The sequence below is a fragment of the Molossus molossus genome, unplaced genomic scaffold (assembly GCF_014108415.1).
Source record: "Molossus molossus isolate mMolMol1 unplaced genomic scaffold, mMolMol1.p scaffold_m16_p_22, whole genome shotgun sequence".
Taxonomy (NCBI): Eukaryota; Metazoa; Chordata; class Mammalia; order Chiroptera; family Molossidae; genus Molossus; species Molossus molossus.
The window spans coordinates 13280945-13300074 of record NW_023425358.1 but is presented as its reverse complement, the minus strand read 5'-3'; the positions used below and the strand labels follow the sequence as shown (position 1 = coordinate 13300074).

Below are 19130 nucleotides of genomic sequence, written 5' to 3'. Positions count from 1 at the left end.
AACAATTAAAAAAAAAAAGAAATACATAATAATATCATATAAAGTTATATTATGTGATAAAGCATCTTCTACATTTCAGGGACTCTGACTCTTGGTATATACAAGCCTCCAGGTTCAGACGTCAGAAGGTAGTGGGCATGAAAAGCAGTAATTACATAATATGAAATTATTTTACCTGTGAGGGCTAGAATCAGGACATAAACAATATTTTGTGGGAGGACAAACATCAGTTGCTTAGAAATGCCAGAAAAGACTTCAAGGTTGAGGTGTCCCTGGTCCAGCGCTCCGAAGGCGGGGGCCTGTCGTGCAGCCAGGTGGGGGGCTTCTGGCAGACACCCTGTGGGAGGAGGAAGGGGGGCGCCTCTCGTCCTGTGCCCAGAGGAGGCTCGGAGGTGTGCCTGCAGGGCCCCAGCGGCCTCTAAGGAGTTTTGGGTTTCCTTTTTTTTTCAATTGATTTTAGAGAGAGAGGAAGGGAGAGGGAGAGAGATGGAAACATCGATGAGAGAGAACATCGAATGGCCGCCTCCTGCAGGCCCCCCACTGGGGATCGGGCCCACAACCTGGGCCTGGGCCCTGACCGGGAATCGAACCGGCGACCTCTTGGTGCATGGGTCGACGCTCAACCACTGAGCCACACCGGCCGGGCGAGTTTTGGGCTTTCATTTAAGGAACAGGGAGCATCCGAAGCAGGAGGGTGGTTCGAGCCAAATTGTTTCTTAGAAAGACACCATCTTGACAGTTCCAAGGAAGGGGCCTGAGGGAGGACAGGCGTGCGGCAAAGAGGCCAGTTAGGAAGCAGGTGAATGGGGTGGGCTCTCCGCTCAGTCCCTGGCCCGAGAAGGGGAGAAGGGCTGCATCCCGAATGTCCCTGAGGCCCTAGAGGCCGTGGCCTTGACCCTGGACCGATATCCCCTTGCCGCCCACAGTGCCAAGCATTTAGTGGGAGTTCAGCAAACATTTGCTGGAGTTAGGAAATGGGGCAGAATCAATAATATTTAGTAACTGTTTAGCAGGGATGGTGTGACGGGGAGGGAGATGTGGAGGCCGAGTCGATGATGTGGGGGTGGGGGTGGGGAGAGAGGGGTCCAGTTTGGGACATGCTCAGTTTGAAAATCTTAGGACCATCCAGGTAAGATGTACCATAGAGAATTGGAAATATCAGGCTGGGATCTGGGAGAGAAATGAAAGGGCTGAAAATAAAGAGCTTGAATCATCAGAGTCTGAGTAGTAGTTAAAGCTCGGAAAACGAATGAACTTGTCCTGTGAAAACAGACGGGAGGGAGGAGGGTTCAAGGACAGCTCCCGGGGGCCGGCACTGAGAAGGGGACCCGCACAGAGCCCGTCACAGAGGTGGCGGGAGGGCCTGGGGAGACTCCGGACCGAGAAGCCAAGGAGGAGGCTGACCGCATCGGGGCCCCAGCGAGAAGGATCCAGCTGCAAAGTCAGGTGGGAGGCAGGTGGGCGGGGTGAGGGGCTGGGTGGAAAGTGAAGCAGGAGGGACAAGGACCTTGGAGACAAGGTCCGGGATGCAGGGGTAGAGTGAGGGCATAAGTCAGAGGGGGGATGGAAGGATCAGGGCAAGGGGGCATCGCTGATGGGGATCACGCTGGAACGGTGAGGGACACCCAGTGTCCAGGTGCAGGAATTGGGAGGGAGCAGGAATGGTCGGTGGGCCTAGAGGTGCAGGCAGGCAGCTCGAGTTTTTCCTTCAGAGCTGAGGGACAGTGACGTTAGGTCTCTGAATCAGTGAGAGCAGAACCTGTGCTTCTGCCCCCACCCCTCCCCATAGCCTTCTCAGGAACATTAAGCCACATCCCTTGGTGGGCCAGGGGTCTGAGGGGCTGGCATCGCGTTGTGCCCCTTGGAGGAGTTCCGTCCTGTTCCTCTGGAACAGCGAGTGCGGGCCGTGTACCAGCTGGGGTGCCAGGTGGCATGTGTAATGGTGGCTGCTTCTGTGGGCTTTATTTCTTTATTGCCCCCGGGCTGCCCTTTGGCAAGTTCCGTGGTAGTGCTCACCGGCTCCCCTTCTCCCTCTGCCCCGGACTCTGGCTTCTGGCAGAACATCAAGAGAGCACACATCCTTCCCAGCCTGGGGTCAGCTGTGCCTAGTGGGCTGGGTGAACCGGGCTGTCTGGCAGCCAGAGGCTGCTGCACCTTGGACATGAGTGGGTCAGCTGCCGGCTCTCCTGCCCAGGTACCCTACTTTGAGTCTTCTCCTGTCCTTGTATACCGGGGGGCTCAGTCAGTGGTGTGGGGGGGCTGCTGGGAGAAGGCTGCCAGCTGTCCTGAGGCAGCAGCCAGCCTAAGAACCATGCTTCTGGGGTGTCCCGGGGCTGCTGAGCCGTCCTCTGGGCTTGGCCCAGTGAGGGGGTCGGGTGGGCTAATGAAATCCCCGTACAGCAAGCTCTAAGACTGGCCAGTCTGCAGAGCATCAAACCAGCACAGTCTGGACCTCGAGTGCAGAACTTTCTTGTTCAGAGAAGGGCTGGTTGTCTTGTTGCTCTGGACCCGTCAGTGCTGGTCACCTCTGGTGGCTAAGGTGTCCTCCGGCGGGCTGCTGAGTATTTTACTGCGGACACATTCTGTAATGTTTCCATGTGGCTGCATCAACGAAGCACACGGGAGGGGAGGAGTTGGGTCTGTTGTTTTTTACTCACCAGAGCAGGTGAATGAGAATCTTAGCCAATTAAATGAGAATCTTGGAGAGTGGGGCCCGGACATCTGCATATTTTTACTTCTTAGGTGATGGGTTGCCTTGTGCAGTCAGTGTTGTGATCGATGCAAGGGAGATGGAGTGAATCCTGGTCACAGAAGGGGGACGGAGAGAGAAAGGGGGAATGTTGGAGCTGGAAGGATCCTGGTCTCTCCAGTAGCAGGGCTCCCGCCGCCTGGGGGCTGGTTGGGTTGGACCCACCCACACCCACTGAGTCAGAATGTGCAAGTCAGAGTGTGAGGAGCCTGCTTTGGGCCCCTCCGGCCCGTGCTTCCCAACGTTGAATCCCCCCGGGTGGGTGAACCAGTTCCAGGGCTGGGCCAGACAGTGAAGTCAGAATTCCTCGGTTTGGGACCAGTAGTACCGCAGGAAATCCTGTTCAGCCAAGTCAAGTCCATCCCTCTGTCTTGACCAGCGCTTCTTACATTTGAATGTGCATTTGAATCATTGGGATCTTATTCAAATGCTGATTCTTATTTTGTGGGTCTGGAGGGGGCCTGGGACCATGACTCTCTAAGTTTCCTAATGAGGTCCCTGCTGCTGCCTGCAAACATCTGAGACCATCTTCCCAGTTGTACAGCCAAAGAAACAGGGTCAGAGAGGGAGAAGTGACCCCCCCCCCCAAAGTAGCCCAACATGCTATTCAGTCACTGCTTTCGAGTGCTCCATGCTGGGGCTGGGGGAGGGGTGGACAAGACAGACCTGATTGCTACCCTCACCTTGCGGAGCCTCCATTCCAGGGGGCAAATCAGCAAGCAGACAGATGAGTCAGTGACCGGCTTAGAGATCTGCACGAAGGCAGTAGAGGCCACGTGGCAGGGCCCGGGGCAGTAGCTGTGGGTAGGTGGGGGGGGTGCCCTTTCGGAACAGCAACCATGGTAGTTACTAGAACCGTGACTCACAGTGGCATCTTCTGATCGCAGACCTAGAACTTGACTGGACAGGGCTGTCCTCCCTCCCCTCTCGGTTAGATGGGTGCTCCTGACCCTACTGAGGACGCCTGACTCCTGGCCCCTCATGGCTCTCAAGACCTCATTCTTTAGGCTCAGGGTTCTGGGTGGAGCTGGGGAACACCCCCAAGAGCCGACCATGACTCAGTGACAGGACAGTGTTCAGGGTCATTGGTGATTTGTAAGAAAACTCAGGCCTTGTCCAGACACTGTCCCCGTCCTGGAGAAATAGTCGAGATTTTTATTCATGTTGGAGAGTGCAGACACTAGCGCTTCTCTCTCTCTCTTGATCCCTCAAAACCGGCAGCTTGTGGAAATGCCCCTCCCAGGTCCCCTGCTGGCGGAAGCAGCCCCACAGGAGGGCTCTGGAATCTGGAATTTTAGCAAATGGCCTGGTGATTCCTGTGAATGGATAGAAGAAACAGGTGCAGGCCCCGGCCGGTGTCTCAGTTGGTTAGAGCGTTGTCCCAATACGTCAACGTTGCAGGTTTGGTTCCTGGTCAGGGCCCATGTAAGAATCAGCTAGTGAATGCATGGATAAGTGGAACACATGGATGCTTCTCTCTCTCAGATCAATACATTTAAAAAATAAATGTTTGTTAAAAAGAAAGCAACTGGCTGTTGGCTGCACCCATGCCTCTTGGTGTGGCCATGGAGGGCCCAGAAATCTCCTCCCCAGGGACTGTGAAGCGTGGCCCCGGCTTTGGGGATCTCTCGGCCACCTTGCCAGGAGGAGCTCCCCCTCCACAGCCTGTCCTTGCCACACTGGCCTTTGCCCTTCCTGGAAGGGTCTCCCACCTCCTCTGACCAAACAGACTCTTTGCTTGCCGCCTTCCCATGGAAACACCCTGTCTTCTCGGAGTCTCCCCACACCCTGGGTGGCAGGGGCCTGGACACTGTTTGCATTTCATCAGAGTCCAGAGGGGCTGGGGGAGGCCCTGTCTCGTATTTCCACCCTCGCCCCGTGCTGGCCTGAGCAGACCTGTCCGGCTGGAATAGTGGGGACCATCGGTGGAGGTAGGCGTGGCAGAGCCAGAGGGAGGCCTTGCATGTTGGTGAACAGACACACAAAGATAAGCTTCCATAAAATATGAATCATACCCCTGTGTCGTTAGCTTAATTTTGTGTAAAAATGGGTGGAAGTGCCCATTTGCTTCTGGGAACTGGCCCTTCCCAGGTCAAAGTGAGGACAAGGACAGGAAGGGAGCCATGCCGGGGAAGCTGGGGCCAGCCTGGCACAGAGCCTAGTCCTTGAGGAGTGAGACCCCCTGAACCCCTGAAGCTGCTGCGGGATGTCCAGGGGGCAGGGCCCTTCTGCAGAAGAGGGTGCCCTGAAGCGGCCCTGTGCTTGCGGAGGGCAGGTGTGGGTGTGTCCTGCTCCAGCCTCCGGTGGGAGGTGTGTGGAGCTGACTGGACACTTGTGACTCCTACTTCCCAGGTGGCTCGAGGCAGCCGGGATGTCAGCTCTCCCCAGGAACCCTGCTTCCCGCTGAGAAACATGATCAGCAAGTCCCGTGAGTGTTGTCTAACAGCTCCCCACCCTGAAAAATGGGGCCCCCCAGAAGCAGTCTTTAGTATCATCCTGAGACCCCAGGGGTTGTGGAGGGACAGACAGGGAGCTCGGGGTCCCTCTCTCTTGGCGAACATTGGAAACGCTCAGGTCCAAGCCCTGTGCTAGAAAGCAAGGGCCAGGCTAGGGCCGGGGACTGGGTCAGCTTGAGTTGGGGGTTGCAGGGGCCCCAAGCCGGGCAGGTGAGAAGGTGGACCTGCCTGTTTCTGCCTCCAGCTCCCCTGTGCATGTACCCTGCAGGCTGGAAGCTCCTGGCCATGTTGGCACTGGTCCTGGTCATCATGGTGTGGTATTCCATCTCCCGAGAAGACAGGTACACTGAGCTGTGAGTCCAGCTTCCATGTCCTTCCACGGCTTCTCCTCGGGAAGAGGACTCGGGTGGGCACAGAGTGGGGCAGGAGGGTTGAGAGAGTCTGAGCATGGCCTTTCCCTGTAACTCAGCACAAAATGCTTCCGTGAGGGTAGGAGGGGGGTTGGAGGATCAGGTCTGGACTCCCCCAGGCCCTTGGCCAGGAGGGTCAGGAGAAGAAAGAGCTGGATCCTCAATGGTTTGGAACTTGGGTTGAGATGACCCCACCCTGTAAATTGCTCTCCAGCGCCTGGGAGCGATGTCTGGGGGGGGAAGACGGAGGCTGGGCCCTAGTCTGACTGGAGCTCCTGCTGCTTCTGTTCTGTCCCCAGCTTTTATTTTCCAATCGCAGAGAAGGAGGAGCCGTGCCTGCAGGGCGAAGCAGAGAGGAAGGTCTCTAAGCTCTTTGGCAAGTAAGTACTTGAGGCTGCGGTGGGAGGGGCGGGGCCTGGGGTGAGCTGGGATATTTCCCAGAGGGGGCCGCAGCTGGCTGGCTGGAGGGACCTGTTGGTGGACATGGGTTAGGTGAACTCAGCGAAGGAGGGAGAGGCCCTTGGATGTGCATCTAGAATATTAGTGAGGGGCCTGTCTGATCCTGTTCCGGCATCAGAATTAATCCCCTTCATGTCCCTGCCCTGCTCTCGCCTCTGTGCAGCTATTCTCGAGATCAGCCCATCTTCCTACAGCTTAAGGACTATTTCTGGGTCAAGGCACCCTCTGCCTACGAGCTGCCCTACGGGACCAAGGGGAGTGGTGAGTGCCGCCTGGTGTGGGAACAGCGGGCTCCGCTAGGCCACACTCTGAGTTTTTGCCCTCGGCAGTCCCAGCGCCCAGGTTCTCGCCAGGCTCCGATTCTGGCGTCAGGGGAAGAGAAGGCGGGCAGAGCTCGGAGGCGTGGAGGGGGGAGCGCGGCAGCCTGGGGCGCTGCCTCTTGTCATCAGCCCTTCCCATGGGTTCTTCCTGCAGAAGACCTGCTTCTCCGCGTTCTAGCCATCACCAGCTACTCCATTCCAGAGAGCATCCAGAGGTAAGGAGACTGTCCTCTGACTCCAGTCCGCGTGCCTTCTCCTTCCATTGAGCCTTCCTGTCTCTGGTCCCCTGTGGCCAATTTGTCCCATCTCCTAGCCTGCCTGTCTCCAGGGGAGGCAAGTATGTCAGTCTCCACAGCGACTGAGCCTAGGCACCTGGCTGCCGGAGCAGGCACAGCTGCTGAGGGTGTTGCCGTGGCAACAGGCAGGCCTGGGCAGCAGGCGAGGGGCTCTGAAATGGGGTCGTCTTCCCTCTCTCCTCCTCTCTCTTCCATGCTCTGCTCAGTTTCCTCTCCGGTGATAGAACCCAGGGCTGCAGAGTCAGCAGGACCATAGGCAAGACTCCTTGCAGATGCCTGGACCAGGGGCTGCGGGGCTTTGGGGTGGGGTCTGAGCCAGGCTAGGGCAGACCCAGGGCAGGAGCGGCGCTTGCTTCTGTGTCTGAGCACCCTCTTCCCGTGGCAGCCTCAAGTGCTGCCGCTGCGTGGTGGTGGGCAACGGGCACCGGCTCCGCAACAGCTCGCTGGGAGACGTCATCAACAAGTACGACATGGTCATCAGGTCTGTATGACTCTCTGCCCTCTTGGGTTTGGGAGCGACTGCAGCCTGGCCGGGGGGCCCGAGGTGATGGCGTCCTCTTCCCGCCCCCCAGATTAAACAATGCCCCAGTGGCTGGCTACGAGGGTGATGTGGGTTCCAAGACCACCATGCGCCTCTTCTACCCAGAGTCTGCCCACTTCAACCCCAAGGTGGAGAACAACCCCGACACGCTCCTCGTCCTGGTGGCTTTCAAGGCGATGGACTTCCACTGGATCGAGACCATCCTGAGTGACAAGAAGCGGGTGAGTGGGGAGATGGGGAGGGGTTGAGGCCTGGGGGTAGGGACACGGAGTCAGGCCCTTCCGTTCCACGACGTGTGCTCCGCCGTCCTAGAGCTGGTGAAGGGAGGGCGGGGCTGTCTGCAGGGCTTCTGATGGCGCGCCTGGCAGCCCGCCCCCATGCCTGCAGGAGTCCGGCGGCAGCCAAGGGCACCCCAAGCTCCAGGCTGCCTGGGACAGAAAAGCCGCCAAGTTCGGTTTGCCAGGGAGAAACCTGGGAGACCTGGGAGCAGAGGGCTGGTCAGGAGTCATCTCCAGGCGGCAGGCAGGCTAGGACAGTCGAGATCTGGGTCCTCCTAGGTGGTCTCCGGGAAGTCCATGTGTCCTTTTGTCATCCAGTCAAATGCTGAACTGTCCAGTCTGGCGTTTTTTCCAAGTGTTTACACAGCCCCAGACATGAGCGGGAAGTGGTTGGACCTTTGTCACCTGGCCTGTCCTGGGAGTGCCCCCTCTTCTCTCCCTTCCTGTCCCAGGTGCAGGCCTTCACCTCCCTCTGCTCTCTCCCCCGGAGGGGTCGTCTTTGCCATCACGCGACCCCTTCCCCGGGCTGAGGACCGCCAGGCTGGGCTTGACAGACAGGTCTTGGCCCACCTCCATCTCTTTCCTCCAACCTCATCCCCTTAGGTTCGAAAGGGCTTCTGGAAACAGCCTCCCCTCATCTGGGACGTCAACCCCAAACAGATTCGGATCCTCAACCCCTTCTTCATGGAGATCGCAGCTGACAAACTGCTGAGCCTGCCAATGCAGCAGCCGCGCAAGATGAAGCAGGTGACGATGGGGTGGGGTCGAGGGCGGGAAGTAGGTGGGACGCTCCTAGAGACGCAGGAAGCCGCAGAGGACCCCACGGGAGGGAGAGTAATAACAGATCACAGCTCCCGTTTGAATAGCACCTGTTGAGCAGGGGGACCACAGCCTTCAGGCACACCTGTAATCAGGTTTATTAGCTTGCTGCAGCCGGGAGAGCGTGAGCTCGAGATCCGCAGGGCATCTCCGAGGTGGAAGTTATGGGAGGGAATTTACAGGGCTTGGGGCTGGTTTTGGCAGGCACTGGTCGAAGCTTGTAAGCTGAGGCATTGCTGGGGCAGTCACAGGCTTACCTGGAGAACAACTCAGGCCTGCGCCGTTGCCGTTAGATCCCTTCATCTGTAAGCTTGCGTATAGGTCTGAATGAGTTAAGGGTTTGAGCGTACAGTGGGTCTTGCATATCATGGTCAGTTTGGGGAGTCGTGATGCAGTTTTGCAAGTTAGGGTTTTGGTTTGAGCTCCCAGCGCCCTTCGTGGTCTTCGGCTGGTGAGCTTGAGCTCATAGCCTCCTGAGAGGCTGTGGACGAGAGCAGCAGAAATAGACGGGACTCACTGTACCACTTACTGTGTGGCCCTGGGCGAGTCAGCCACTCGGAGCCTCTGTTTTCTCATCTGTACGGTGGGGGCCTCTGAAGGCCATGGCAGGATTTAACAAGATAATTATGTAACAGGCCCATCATGGGCACTGGTACACAGTAGATGCTCAATAAATATTTGCCTACTGTTGAATAAATGATTTTATCCTCTACTGAGTAACTATTGTGATTCAGCTACACATGTTGAGTCCCTGCTTTCATGATCACGCAGTGCCGGGCCCCAAGTCCGCATGCGGGAGTAAGACGTGCTCCTTGTCCTGTTACTCTCAGGCCGGCAGAATACACACAGCTGGCGGCATGGCGCAGCAAATGCCCCAGCAGAGCGTTGTTCCACGTGCTGTGGGGTCTCGGAGAAGGGGCGGGCCTCCCGGAGGAGGTGGTGCTGGAGTTGGACCTTGAGGGGTCACGGGGCCATCAGGCAGGGAACTGGGGGAACGCATGCCATTTGACAGCGCCCCGGCACTGAGTCCTGCTGCAAGTGGAGTTGTGGAGGCAGCCTGGTGGGGTTTCATGCCCCTGATGGGACAGGAGGCAGAAATGAAGGCTGGAGAGGGAGGCAAGAGAAAGGAAGGACCAGACCCAGCCCTGTGGTGGGAAGAGAAACGGGAGGGATGGACGTGATCTGTATTAGTTTTCTGTCATTGCCTAACAAATTATCACAGTTTAGGGGCTTAAAACAACACCCATGTATCTGCTTATAGTTCCGTAGGTCAAAAGTCCAGCACAGGGTGGCTGGGCTCTCTGCTTAGGGTAGCTATGCAGAGTCTCTGCTAGCTATCCGAAAGTGGGGTGTTCCTAAGAAACCTTCCCCAAGCAATTATCATCTGTAGCTATGTCTTTATTACGTTCACCGCAATTGAAGCGCTTAATGACATCCAGTTGTATGCTAAGTGCAACACCCTCATGAGCTCTCTTAGGCGTTTCTGATACCTTAGAACACATCTTGTTAATAGAGGCGCAGGGTAAACCGGATAAAGCCCAGAAGCTCAAACACAGTTCAAAGCTCTGGCAGCGCGATGTTGGGTGTGGTTCAGGGAAGGAGCTTGGCGGGGCCACTCTGCAAAACAAATGCTTTTCACCTCTTTTCATGAAAGCAGAACTCTTTGGATTTCTCTTGGTTAGCGAACACAGGTGTTTGTGGAGGTCTTTTGTAGAAGCCCCGTGGCCTAACATGAACTCGCAAAAAGCGGAGAATCCCTGTACGAGGCTGGAGTCCAGTCGGCAGTAGGACTGAGTTCTTGCTGGAGACTGGGGGTGGGGGAGGGGGCTTCACTTTCACGCTCATTCTTGTGGGAAGAATTCAGTTCCTTGTGGTTGCGGGACCAAGTTCCCATTTTCTTGCTGGCTGTCAGCCCGGGTCGCGGGGAGCACCCACAGTGCTTGGAGAACGCCCCTGCTCCTTGCCATGTGTCTCCTCCATCTCAGACCTGCCCCAGCGTGATAAATCCTTCTCATGCTTCCCATCTCTGACTTCCTCCACGCTCAGCTCTGGACCCCGATGTATAAGCTCATGAAATTAGGTCAAGCCCACCAGGATCATCGCTCTGACGGGCGCCCGCACCATCTAAAGCAATAGCACGTAGTGTGAGTGTGAGGTATCTCATCGCGTCCACAGCTTCCACGCACACCCAAGGGTGAGGGTCAGTGGGAGTTGTCTTCGGATGCTCCTGCTACAACATTTACTTGACAGGTGCAGGGAGAGGTGTGTGACAGTTCCAGGTGCCCGGCTTGGACAGCTGGGTGGGCGGTAATAGGTGTAGCACATGCAGGGAAGACGGGGTGGTGGGGGGGGTTTGGGGAGTTTCAGGAGCCCATGTCCAGGCAGAGCTGTGCAGGGGGCGATGGACATGTGGTTTGGTGAGAGTCTGAACTGCTTGAGGTGACGGTGGTTGGACAGCAGGGGAAACGAAAGGCCCGGGCAGGAAGTGACATGAAATGTAGCCGAGCTCAGAAACAGATGCTGGCTAAGCCTCGGCCTCAGGAAGCCGGCCTGCCGACGTGGTCTGGAAGGCAGAGCTGAGCAAGGGGGGCTCTGTGAAGTTAGGGCACCAGGTTGTCCCGTCTCTGTGGACGGATCTGGGGTGGGAAAGGCTTGCCATCCTTGCTTTACGGAGGGGGCGAGCCCGCCTCATAAAGGGCACACAGTCTGTGAACATGGGGCCCCAGGGTCTTCTGAAAGAAGTGAGGTCCTCCAAGGCTCAGAGTAGAACCTTCCACTCCCTAGGGAGTTGCTTAACAGTTGTAAGCCTCAGTTTCCCCCTCTGCACTACGCAGTCTGTAGCTACGAGCCACACATGGCTATTTCAGTGAAACAAAGTGGAATCTTCAGTCCCTCCACTCCAGGAGCCCGATGCACTCGCTCAGCTGCCACCCATGCTGGTGGCTTCCATCAGGACGACACAGAGGGAGGCCACTTCCGGGACAGCAAGGTTCTGTTGCAGAGCGCTGTCCCAGAAGATGCTGAAAGGGGCGGGCTCCCTCTAATACCTTCCCTGCCCCATGTTCCTCAGAAGCCCACCACAGGCCTGGTGGCCATCACCCTGGCCCTCCACCTCTGCGACGTGGTGCATATTGCTGGCTTTGGCTACCCAGATGCCCACAATAGGAAGCAGACCATTCACTACTACGAGCAGATCACACTCAAGTCTATGGCGGTAAGTGGCTCCTTCCTGCGTGTGGGTGGGGCAGACCACCCTGGGACACTGGGTGAGTGGGTGGTGCCCCGGGCCCAGAGGGGGCTCACAGTGAGGTCACTCGGAGTCAGAACTGGAACCGAGGCATCTGGATTCCCAAGCCAGTGTCCTCTGTATTCAGCCACACAGATTGTCTTCCTTCTGAGAGGCAGCATGGGGAAGGAGCTCTCGGGGTGTGGGGCTGTGGGGAGGGCCAGGGATGTCCCTAGCAGTCCCTCAGTTTGCTTTCTTGGCTGTCTCCACAGGGGTCAGGCCACAACGTCTCCCAGGAGGCCCTGGCCATCAAACGGATGCTGGGAATGGGAGCAGTCAGGAACCTCACTTACTTCTGACCTCGACAGGGGCTGTGCCCACCGGCCTGCCACTCCGCTGCCTGAGCGACCCCAGCCACGGCTGTGCGGGTACCTGGTGCCAGCATGACCAGCCCGGACCCCCCTCGCCTGCGTGGGGAGGGGTCCCGGAGCTGGCCAGGTCTGAGAAGGGGCCATGCCCCTGGCTGCTCTCGCGGAGGCCAGATCTGGTCAGGGCGGAGGCCCGGGCAGTGGGAGCCCAGCGCAGGGACGAGGCTTGTGGTCCTGCCTGTCAGCGCAGGGAGATTATTTAACGGGCTATTTAATTAAGGGGAAGAAAGTGCTGTGGGCTGGTCCCATGGCATCCAGAAAAGGAGGCATGTACAGTGTGTGGACCACTTTTTATAAAATCACAAAAATGATGGACCCACGAAGGCCTACACCCAGAGTAAGCCTCCCAGGAAGGGGGTCATCTGGAGTGGGTGGTGTCCTCCAGAGGGGCTGGTCCTCCCAGCAGGCGTGGGAAGAGCAGTGGTGGGGGTGTCCTCGGAGAAGGCAACCTCATCCAGGAACAAGGCACCAGACAAATTAAACTATTTTCCTAAAATGAAGCAGTTGTGATACCCGGTGTCCTTGCAGATTGGGGAGGACATGGATGGGCAGTGGGGCGTGGCAGGGGCCCCTCTCCTGGCAGTGGACAGGCTTGTTAAAGACTCAGGGGGACCCAACGCAGACCACAGTCATTCAGGAAATGTGTTTTTGAGTATAGTGCTCGGTGCCAAGTCATACACTGTCACCTTGGCATGGCAGGCGAGCAAGGGGTGCCCAGAGCAGCCCTGTCTGCTGGGCACCCAGCTGGCATCCTGCATCCTGGTTTACTTCCCAGAGGTCGGGAGGGGCAGACCCATCCCCTGCCTTCTTTCTCACCAGCTTTTAGTTTTCAAAATCTCGTACTGGGAGATGTCTGTTGGAGGACCGGGGTGGAGTCAGATAGAGGAAGCCAAGTTTTCCTTCTCAGATTAAGTGGGAATCATAAAATGGAGTTTACAGAAGGTCCTGCCAGGGGCTCAGGCTGCCAAGTTCGGGATGGGCAGGGCTTGGGCAGCAGCTAAGGGGTTTGGCAAGGCCAGTTAGCCAGTTGCCAGGCCAGGGGATGAAATGCTTTTTCCCCCCAGGTCTCTAGAATTGTGATAGCCCTGCCATCGCCTGTCTCTCCCCTTTGTTCTCCATCTTCCCAGGCCCCGCTTAGCTGCCAGCTGGGCTTTCTGCCACCCCACAGCTGTTTCTTTACATCTGGAGCCAGGAGGGAGAGCTCGAACTCCCCCATAGGGAATAGGACGCACAGCTGTGTTCCTGGCTTTCTCGGAAAGCGTTGCAGCCTGGAGGTTTCGAAGCTAGGCTGCGACAAGACAGATAGGAAAGGGCAGAGATTTGGAAGGAACCGAAGAAAACGACACTTCTTGACAGTGTTAGAGTGGCCTTGAGAACACCCACCCTCCTCCCACAGAGTGGTCCTGCAGACCCTTGCAGGGAATGGAATTGCCTGCTCTGCGGAGCCTGGCAGGGTTACTTGCTAGCTGCTCTCCCCCCAGGGGAGAGGGGGATTCTGAAAGCAAATAGGGCCCCAGCATGTGCACCCCACACAGGCTTTTGAAGGGGTTGGGGGGTCATCTTGCAGATGGGTGCGAGCATGGGGATAGGGATCATAGTTCCGCTTCTCCCAGATGCTTCCCCAGCGGCTTCTCATGAGGGTATGCAAGGGGGTATCAATTTCCCCGTCCATGGCCATTGAAAGTGGCTGTCAGCACATATGATCCACCTGTCCTAGATTGGGGTCACTGCCTGTTACTGAACACACCTAAACTTGAGCCAGAATCCCATACACATGGGTGGGTCAGGCGCCCCAGGTACACACACACACACACACACACACACACACACACGGGAGCTCTATATTCTTGTTGGGCTATGCCTGTGATGGCATATGTAGACAGTCCTTATTGACCGCGTACAGACAAGAGTGTGCATGTGGATGGGATATACACACCCAAACTGTTCATTGTTCCCTTGGGGTGCGGGCTTAGCTTTCTCCAGGGTGCAGACTGAGGCAACCCTGGCCAAGAAGAGTCAATGCCGAGAGTGGAGCTTTGATGTGGAGCGGTTGGGTGGGGTTCTTTGGTGTACTCAGAAAGGGACTCATTCCTCATTTGGTCCAACAATGTGAATGCACTGCCTGCCAGCCTGCCTGGGACTGATTAAACCATGCCCTGCACATGGGGCAGGAAAGGGGGGGTGGGGGTGGGGTGTAGGGTAAAGCAGTTGAGTGCAAGTCTACAGTCTGGATTCTACCCCAGGCTCTGCCACTTAATTATGTGGGATCGGTCATTTTTCTCCACGTTTGTGCTCCCAATTCCTACCTTTCTTGCAATAAGAGGGTGGGTCCAGGCAATGAGGACCACTTATGTCAGTATTATCTGGGGGGGATTGAAGAATGCGGAGTTTTGGGTCTTACCCAGGCCGCTGGGGCGCAGGAGTCTGGAATTTAATATGCACTCAGAGCCACTGCTCTCGCAGTCTAGACTCCAGGATGACCTCACGCGCCTGTCAACTTCACCGTCTGCAAACAAAGCCCATCTTAATCCCCCACGTCCTGGAGCTGCATTAACCAGGCCCAGGCGCAGGAGGGGGCAACAGGCAGAGCCGGCCCCGCCCCCGGCGCGGAGGGTCCGCAGGGTGCGCATGCGCTGTCGCCTGGGTCGGCCAGGCGGCGGGCGGTGGGAACCTGGCAGGGGATGGTCCCTGCTGAGCGAGGGCTCCGGGGTCCGCCTGGCCGAGCCTCCTCCGAGGCGGAGCCTCCCTGGAGCGTGGCCTGCGGTGGATTCCCCCCTCGGGGGGTGGGGGACCAGACTTGGGCTGCGGGGAAGCAGAAGAGACCTGCCCCCCGCAGAGGCCGGGGGAAGGGGAGGGACTCCGGCTCAGCCACCCACCTGGGGATCTGGTTCGGCTTTGATGTAGCCCACGAACACACTTGAATGGTACTTTGTATTAACATCAAATGGTGTGCCTTCATTTTGGACACTTTGGGTTTTTATTTACACTTTCTAAGGACACAAGTACATGCCCGCCAGACTGAGGAGCCTAAGAAAAGTGTGAGCTTGGAGCAGTGCCGCCTGCAAGGCGAGAAAAGGTGGAGCGCGCGCAACATGCTGCAGGGGTTGGGTCGCGGGTTCTACTCCCTGTTGTCCTGTAATCAGCCCCGTGAGTCTCGGCTCCTCCAGCTGTAGAACTGACGGGGCATGCCCATCGCGCAATGAGGTTTTAAGGATCCAAAGGGTACATGGTGTAGACGATAAAGTGTGATATAAATACTAGGTTGGAAAGCTGCCTTTGCATGATGGAAAACACCAGACGGGTGAGGTACAAATATTTGCCCAGGTACAGAGAGTAGCTTGGCTAGTTACAGAAAAGCCTTTGTCTTCCAGTCACCCACAATTAAAGTAAGGGTAAGACAGCAAAATGACTCAAAGGCAGGCTTTGCGTCATCAAACAATCAACACTGAGTTCAAACTGCTCTCTGGAAGTGATGTTCACGTTGAAGTCAGGTGCCTTTCGGGGTTTTTGGAGACATTATCCCCTTCGATGGCAGGCAGCATACCGCAGTGGGTTCCTAAGCCCAGGCTGAGGAGTACAATCTCCGCTGGTTAGCTGCCTGAAAACTCTGACCTTTTTTGATTTCTTAATTATCACTTCAGAAGGCTATTTGTTAGTTACGAGCATTCCCATGGTTCTGCCAGACATAGTTCCAGGAAAATCCTTCCAATTTAATAGTTTAAGGAGGGATGTGTGTGTGTGTGTGTGTGTGTGTGTGTAGTTATAGCCTGTTTTCCTTTCCAGTTCTTTCTCAACAAGTTTATCTCTCTCTTTTGTTGGAGGTCTGGGGTATCCTGCACCCAAGAAATGAGGCAGGGAGATGAACCCTGAGTCTCAGATGTCAGATTTGGGGGGAGCCCAAATGTATTGGAAGGCTTCACTTCTTCATGTAAGGGAATTGCAGAGAGCTGGGATCAGGTGGGGGAGATTACAGTCCTATCTATGAGGGTCAGCACAGAGGATCTGACAAAGGTTTCTGGGGAAATGAACTTTGGAAGACAGATTTCAGGTTCCCAGGGAAAACTAACATTTTAAAGTATACCCACCCCTCAACAGAGGCACCACTTCCTCTTAGGAATCTTGCAAGACTGGGAGGGTGGAGTTGGGTGGAGGGAATGAGAGAAGGCTCAGATGTTGAAATCACCGTAGGGGATTGAAGTTGGAATTACTGAACTAAGCTATTCCAGAACCGTCTATTATTTTGAGGCTTCGTAAAACACTATTTACATACATCACCGAGCTTAACACTTAAAGAGTATCTTCTGCTTAAAAATGTATTTCTCTCTTGGGGAGAAAAAAAAAATCACAAGAGTGGAAATTAGTCTGATAAGGAGACTCTCCAGTTCTGTCCTCACTCTCTCTGTAGCTTTGTGTTCCACTGGTGGTGGCCTGCGTGGCAGGAGAGCGAGGGACACTTTAATATACTTTTTTATTTTTTAAGAGCGAGAGGAAGGGAGAGAGAGAGAGATAGAAACATGGATGTGAGAGAGAAACATCCATCAGCTGCCTCCTGCACGCCCCCTACTGGGGATCAAGCCCACAACCTGGGCATGTGCCCTGACCGGGAATCAAACCCGGACCTCTCAGTCCATGGGATGCACTCAGTCCACTGAGCCACACCGGCCAGGCAAGCTGAAGAAACGTTAGATGAAAAATCAAATAGGGGATTCTTATTAAAAACTCACATGTAGAAGCCCTGAGTCCTTATCCATATCACTCTATGACTATTGCCTTCTTTCTTCAGTCTTTCTACCAAGTGCAATGTTCATTGGTGTCGAAAATGTATTTTCTAGTCCTTGGGCATCAAGACCCTGGCCCTTTTCATTTTCCTACAGAGCAGGCAAAGATGGCATCTTTAACTTAGTCCACCTGAACTTGGCTTTGGGGTGACCTTCGGGGAGACTCCCTGTATTCAGGTCCTATCCCAGGAGCACTTTCCTCTCGCACCACGGGAAGCAGATGCCGCTGGAGCTTCACTTACTGAGACCCCAGTTCTCCCAAGTCCTGTTTCCTGAGACTTCACTTACCTCGTCTTTGAATCCAGTACTTGGGATTCACCACGAAGAAGACAGCGGTAAAGGGGCATTCTTAGAGTGTTCTCGTGGCATGCCAAGGCATTTCCCAGGGCCGTGAGGGTAAGGAGCAGGAGAAGGAGGCAGATAGATGCCTTGCATGGCTGATGTCCCCGATCAGTGGGCTCCAGGAGCCCATGGGGCTCAGGGGCTGAGGGCATCCAGCCGTGGGTGGGCTCAGTGAGCTGTTCCAGAGAGGAGAGCTGGGCCCAGGGAGGGGATGCACCGGGGATGTTGACCACAGCCAACAAGAATGGTGTGTGTTCACAACAGACCTTTTAAAGATGACAGCTAGGGCAGGAATAAAATCACAGGGCCTGTGGTAATGAAAGATTTCTCTGTGTGTCAGAGCCCAGCCAGTAGAGGGGCAGTCCAGTTCTTTCTGGACTGGGGACCAGGAAGAATAGCAGTTAGGGAAAAAATGGCTGGTCCTCTCCTACAACAACAATGGATTCATCCGGGAAAACAAATCCTTATTTTTAGAAAGAAGAGTAGCTTGAAATTGTCTCATTTTTTCCAGCTTATGACCTAGTTAGGAAGATTGAAACACAGGGAGTCGGGGAAAGATGATTGGGGCCTCACTGGGCATGGGAAGTAAAGGTCGAGCTGGCTGAGACGTCTTGATCAGTGATTGATTTATCAAAGGTTGCTGGTAGTTTTGATGTTCGAGCTGCAAATGGCTGGTATGTGGTCACATCTAAAAACAACTTGGATAAGAGGCTTCTAAAAGACTTTTTAAAAAAGGGGAAGTAAAATTCAAGATTCGGTTCAGATGTCCTTGGTTTATGTCTAAACGGTTATGTTTCGTTAGACAGGCACACCGAGTGGCATTTTAAATAAAAATCTATATGCAAATTAAGATAGTTTTTATTTAAATAGTTATACTTTTACTGTAATAAAGAGTTTCTCTTATAGGGACACTTCCTAGAGAAGAGACTAATTGCAGGACTATCTCCATCTTTTTTTTTTTTTTTTTTTTTCCTGCTCCACCATAAACCACATACAAGACCTGGGATGAGCTCATCCAACTTGCGGAGTGTCCCTTGCGATTTCCATTCTGATTTCTTAACAGCAAACGCCATTCATGGTGGGTACGCCCGCCATGCGGGAAGGGAGAAGTGCAACTCCAGTTCTGAGAAATCTCCTAAGGACTGCAACATGTTTGTTTCATCCCCCTCCCCCGTCCTTTCCCCTCCGGAAGTTCCAAGGCAGCTTCAGGGCCTATAGCTTTGCAGCCCTTGTGGCCATAGGCTCCACCAGGAACAGACTCGGCGTGGTGTCCTATCTCTTCCAGCGACAGCACTTCCTACCCCAGGAAAGTTGAAGAGGTGGTGGAAACAACTCTGGCCTTTCCAGACTGATAGCGAGCCTGAGAATTAGAAACTGGGCTCCCATCCAGGGACTCGGAGCCAACAGTGTTTTAAAACTATCAGAAAACTGGACACTGGCCTTGGGAGGGGAGGGGGGATTTGATACACAGAATAGCTTTGTTTCCCGGGGAGCTGTGGTCTTTCCAGGTCATTCAGGGACTTGAGGTGGAGGATGCCAGTCCCGCCTTCCTCATGGAGCCGCGGCCTGTCCCTGCTCAGCCTACCCCCGAGTGGGTGCTGGCAGATGAACTTCACCACGGGCTCTTTTCATCACATTCGAGGATGGAAGTGGCCTTGCGTTGGGACTTTAGGGTGGAAACGTTTTACAGAGGAAATCGTGTGAGCTCACATCTCCTGTTTGCCAACTGTTAGTTCTGTGACCTTGGGCAAGTCTTTTAGCTTCTCTAAGCCTCATTCCTTTCCCTGTAAAATGGTATGACTTCGTAGAATTGTGAGGATTAGTCAGATTACAAATGTAGACTCATTTCAGTTCATTTGAAATCACCTACAAGGGAATCCAGGGCTTCCCACGGCCTTAAAGTTTTGTTAACACCTCCCTTGACCAGCTTTTTTGCACCCTCACTCCCTTGCGAGGTTCGTAGGGTTGGAGACAACTGGGGCATGCACGCAGCTTAGTCTAGGCTCCTTCCCAATGCCTCAACACTCC

At 55.1% G+C, this 19130-nt stretch overlaps 1 protein-coding gene across 12 annotated transcripts in view; it reads left to right on the top strand.

Annotated features, from left to right (window-relative positions):
- ST3GAL4 (ST3 beta-galactoside alpha-2,3-sialyltransferase 4) overlaps window positions 1–12481 on the top strand; it is a 30790-nt gene extending 18309 nt beyond the window's left edge. For 3 of the 12 annotated variants that reach the window (XM_036276852.1, XM_036276846.1, XM_036276847.1), the window contains exons 2-11: window positions 5102–5177; window positions 5450–5558; window positions 5915–5995; window positions 6238–6335; window positions 6549–6609; window positions 7076–7171; window positions 7263–7452; window positions 8113–8256; window positions 11399–11542; window positions 11827–12480. In XM_036276852.1, the coding sequence (XP_036132745.1) occupies window positions 5102–5177; window positions 5450–5558; window positions 5915–5995; window positions 6238–6335; window positions 6549–6609; window positions 7076–7171; window positions 7263–7452; window positions 8113–8256; window positions 11399–11542; window positions 11827–11913 (1086 nt within the window). In that variant the 3' untranslated portion in view covers window positions 11914–12480. Of the gene's footprint in view, window positions 1–5101; window positions 5178–5449; window positions 5559–5914; window positions 5996–6237; window positions 6336–6548; window positions 6610–7075; window positions 7172–7262; window positions 7453–8112; window positions 8257–10374; window positions 10480–11398; window positions 11543–11826 lie in introns of those variants that run through there. The other 9 variants (XM_036276848.1, XM_036276842.1, XM_036276841.1 and 6 more) reach the window with 9 other exon arrangements.
- The last annotated feature ends 6649 nt before the right edge of the window (window positions 12482–19130 follow it).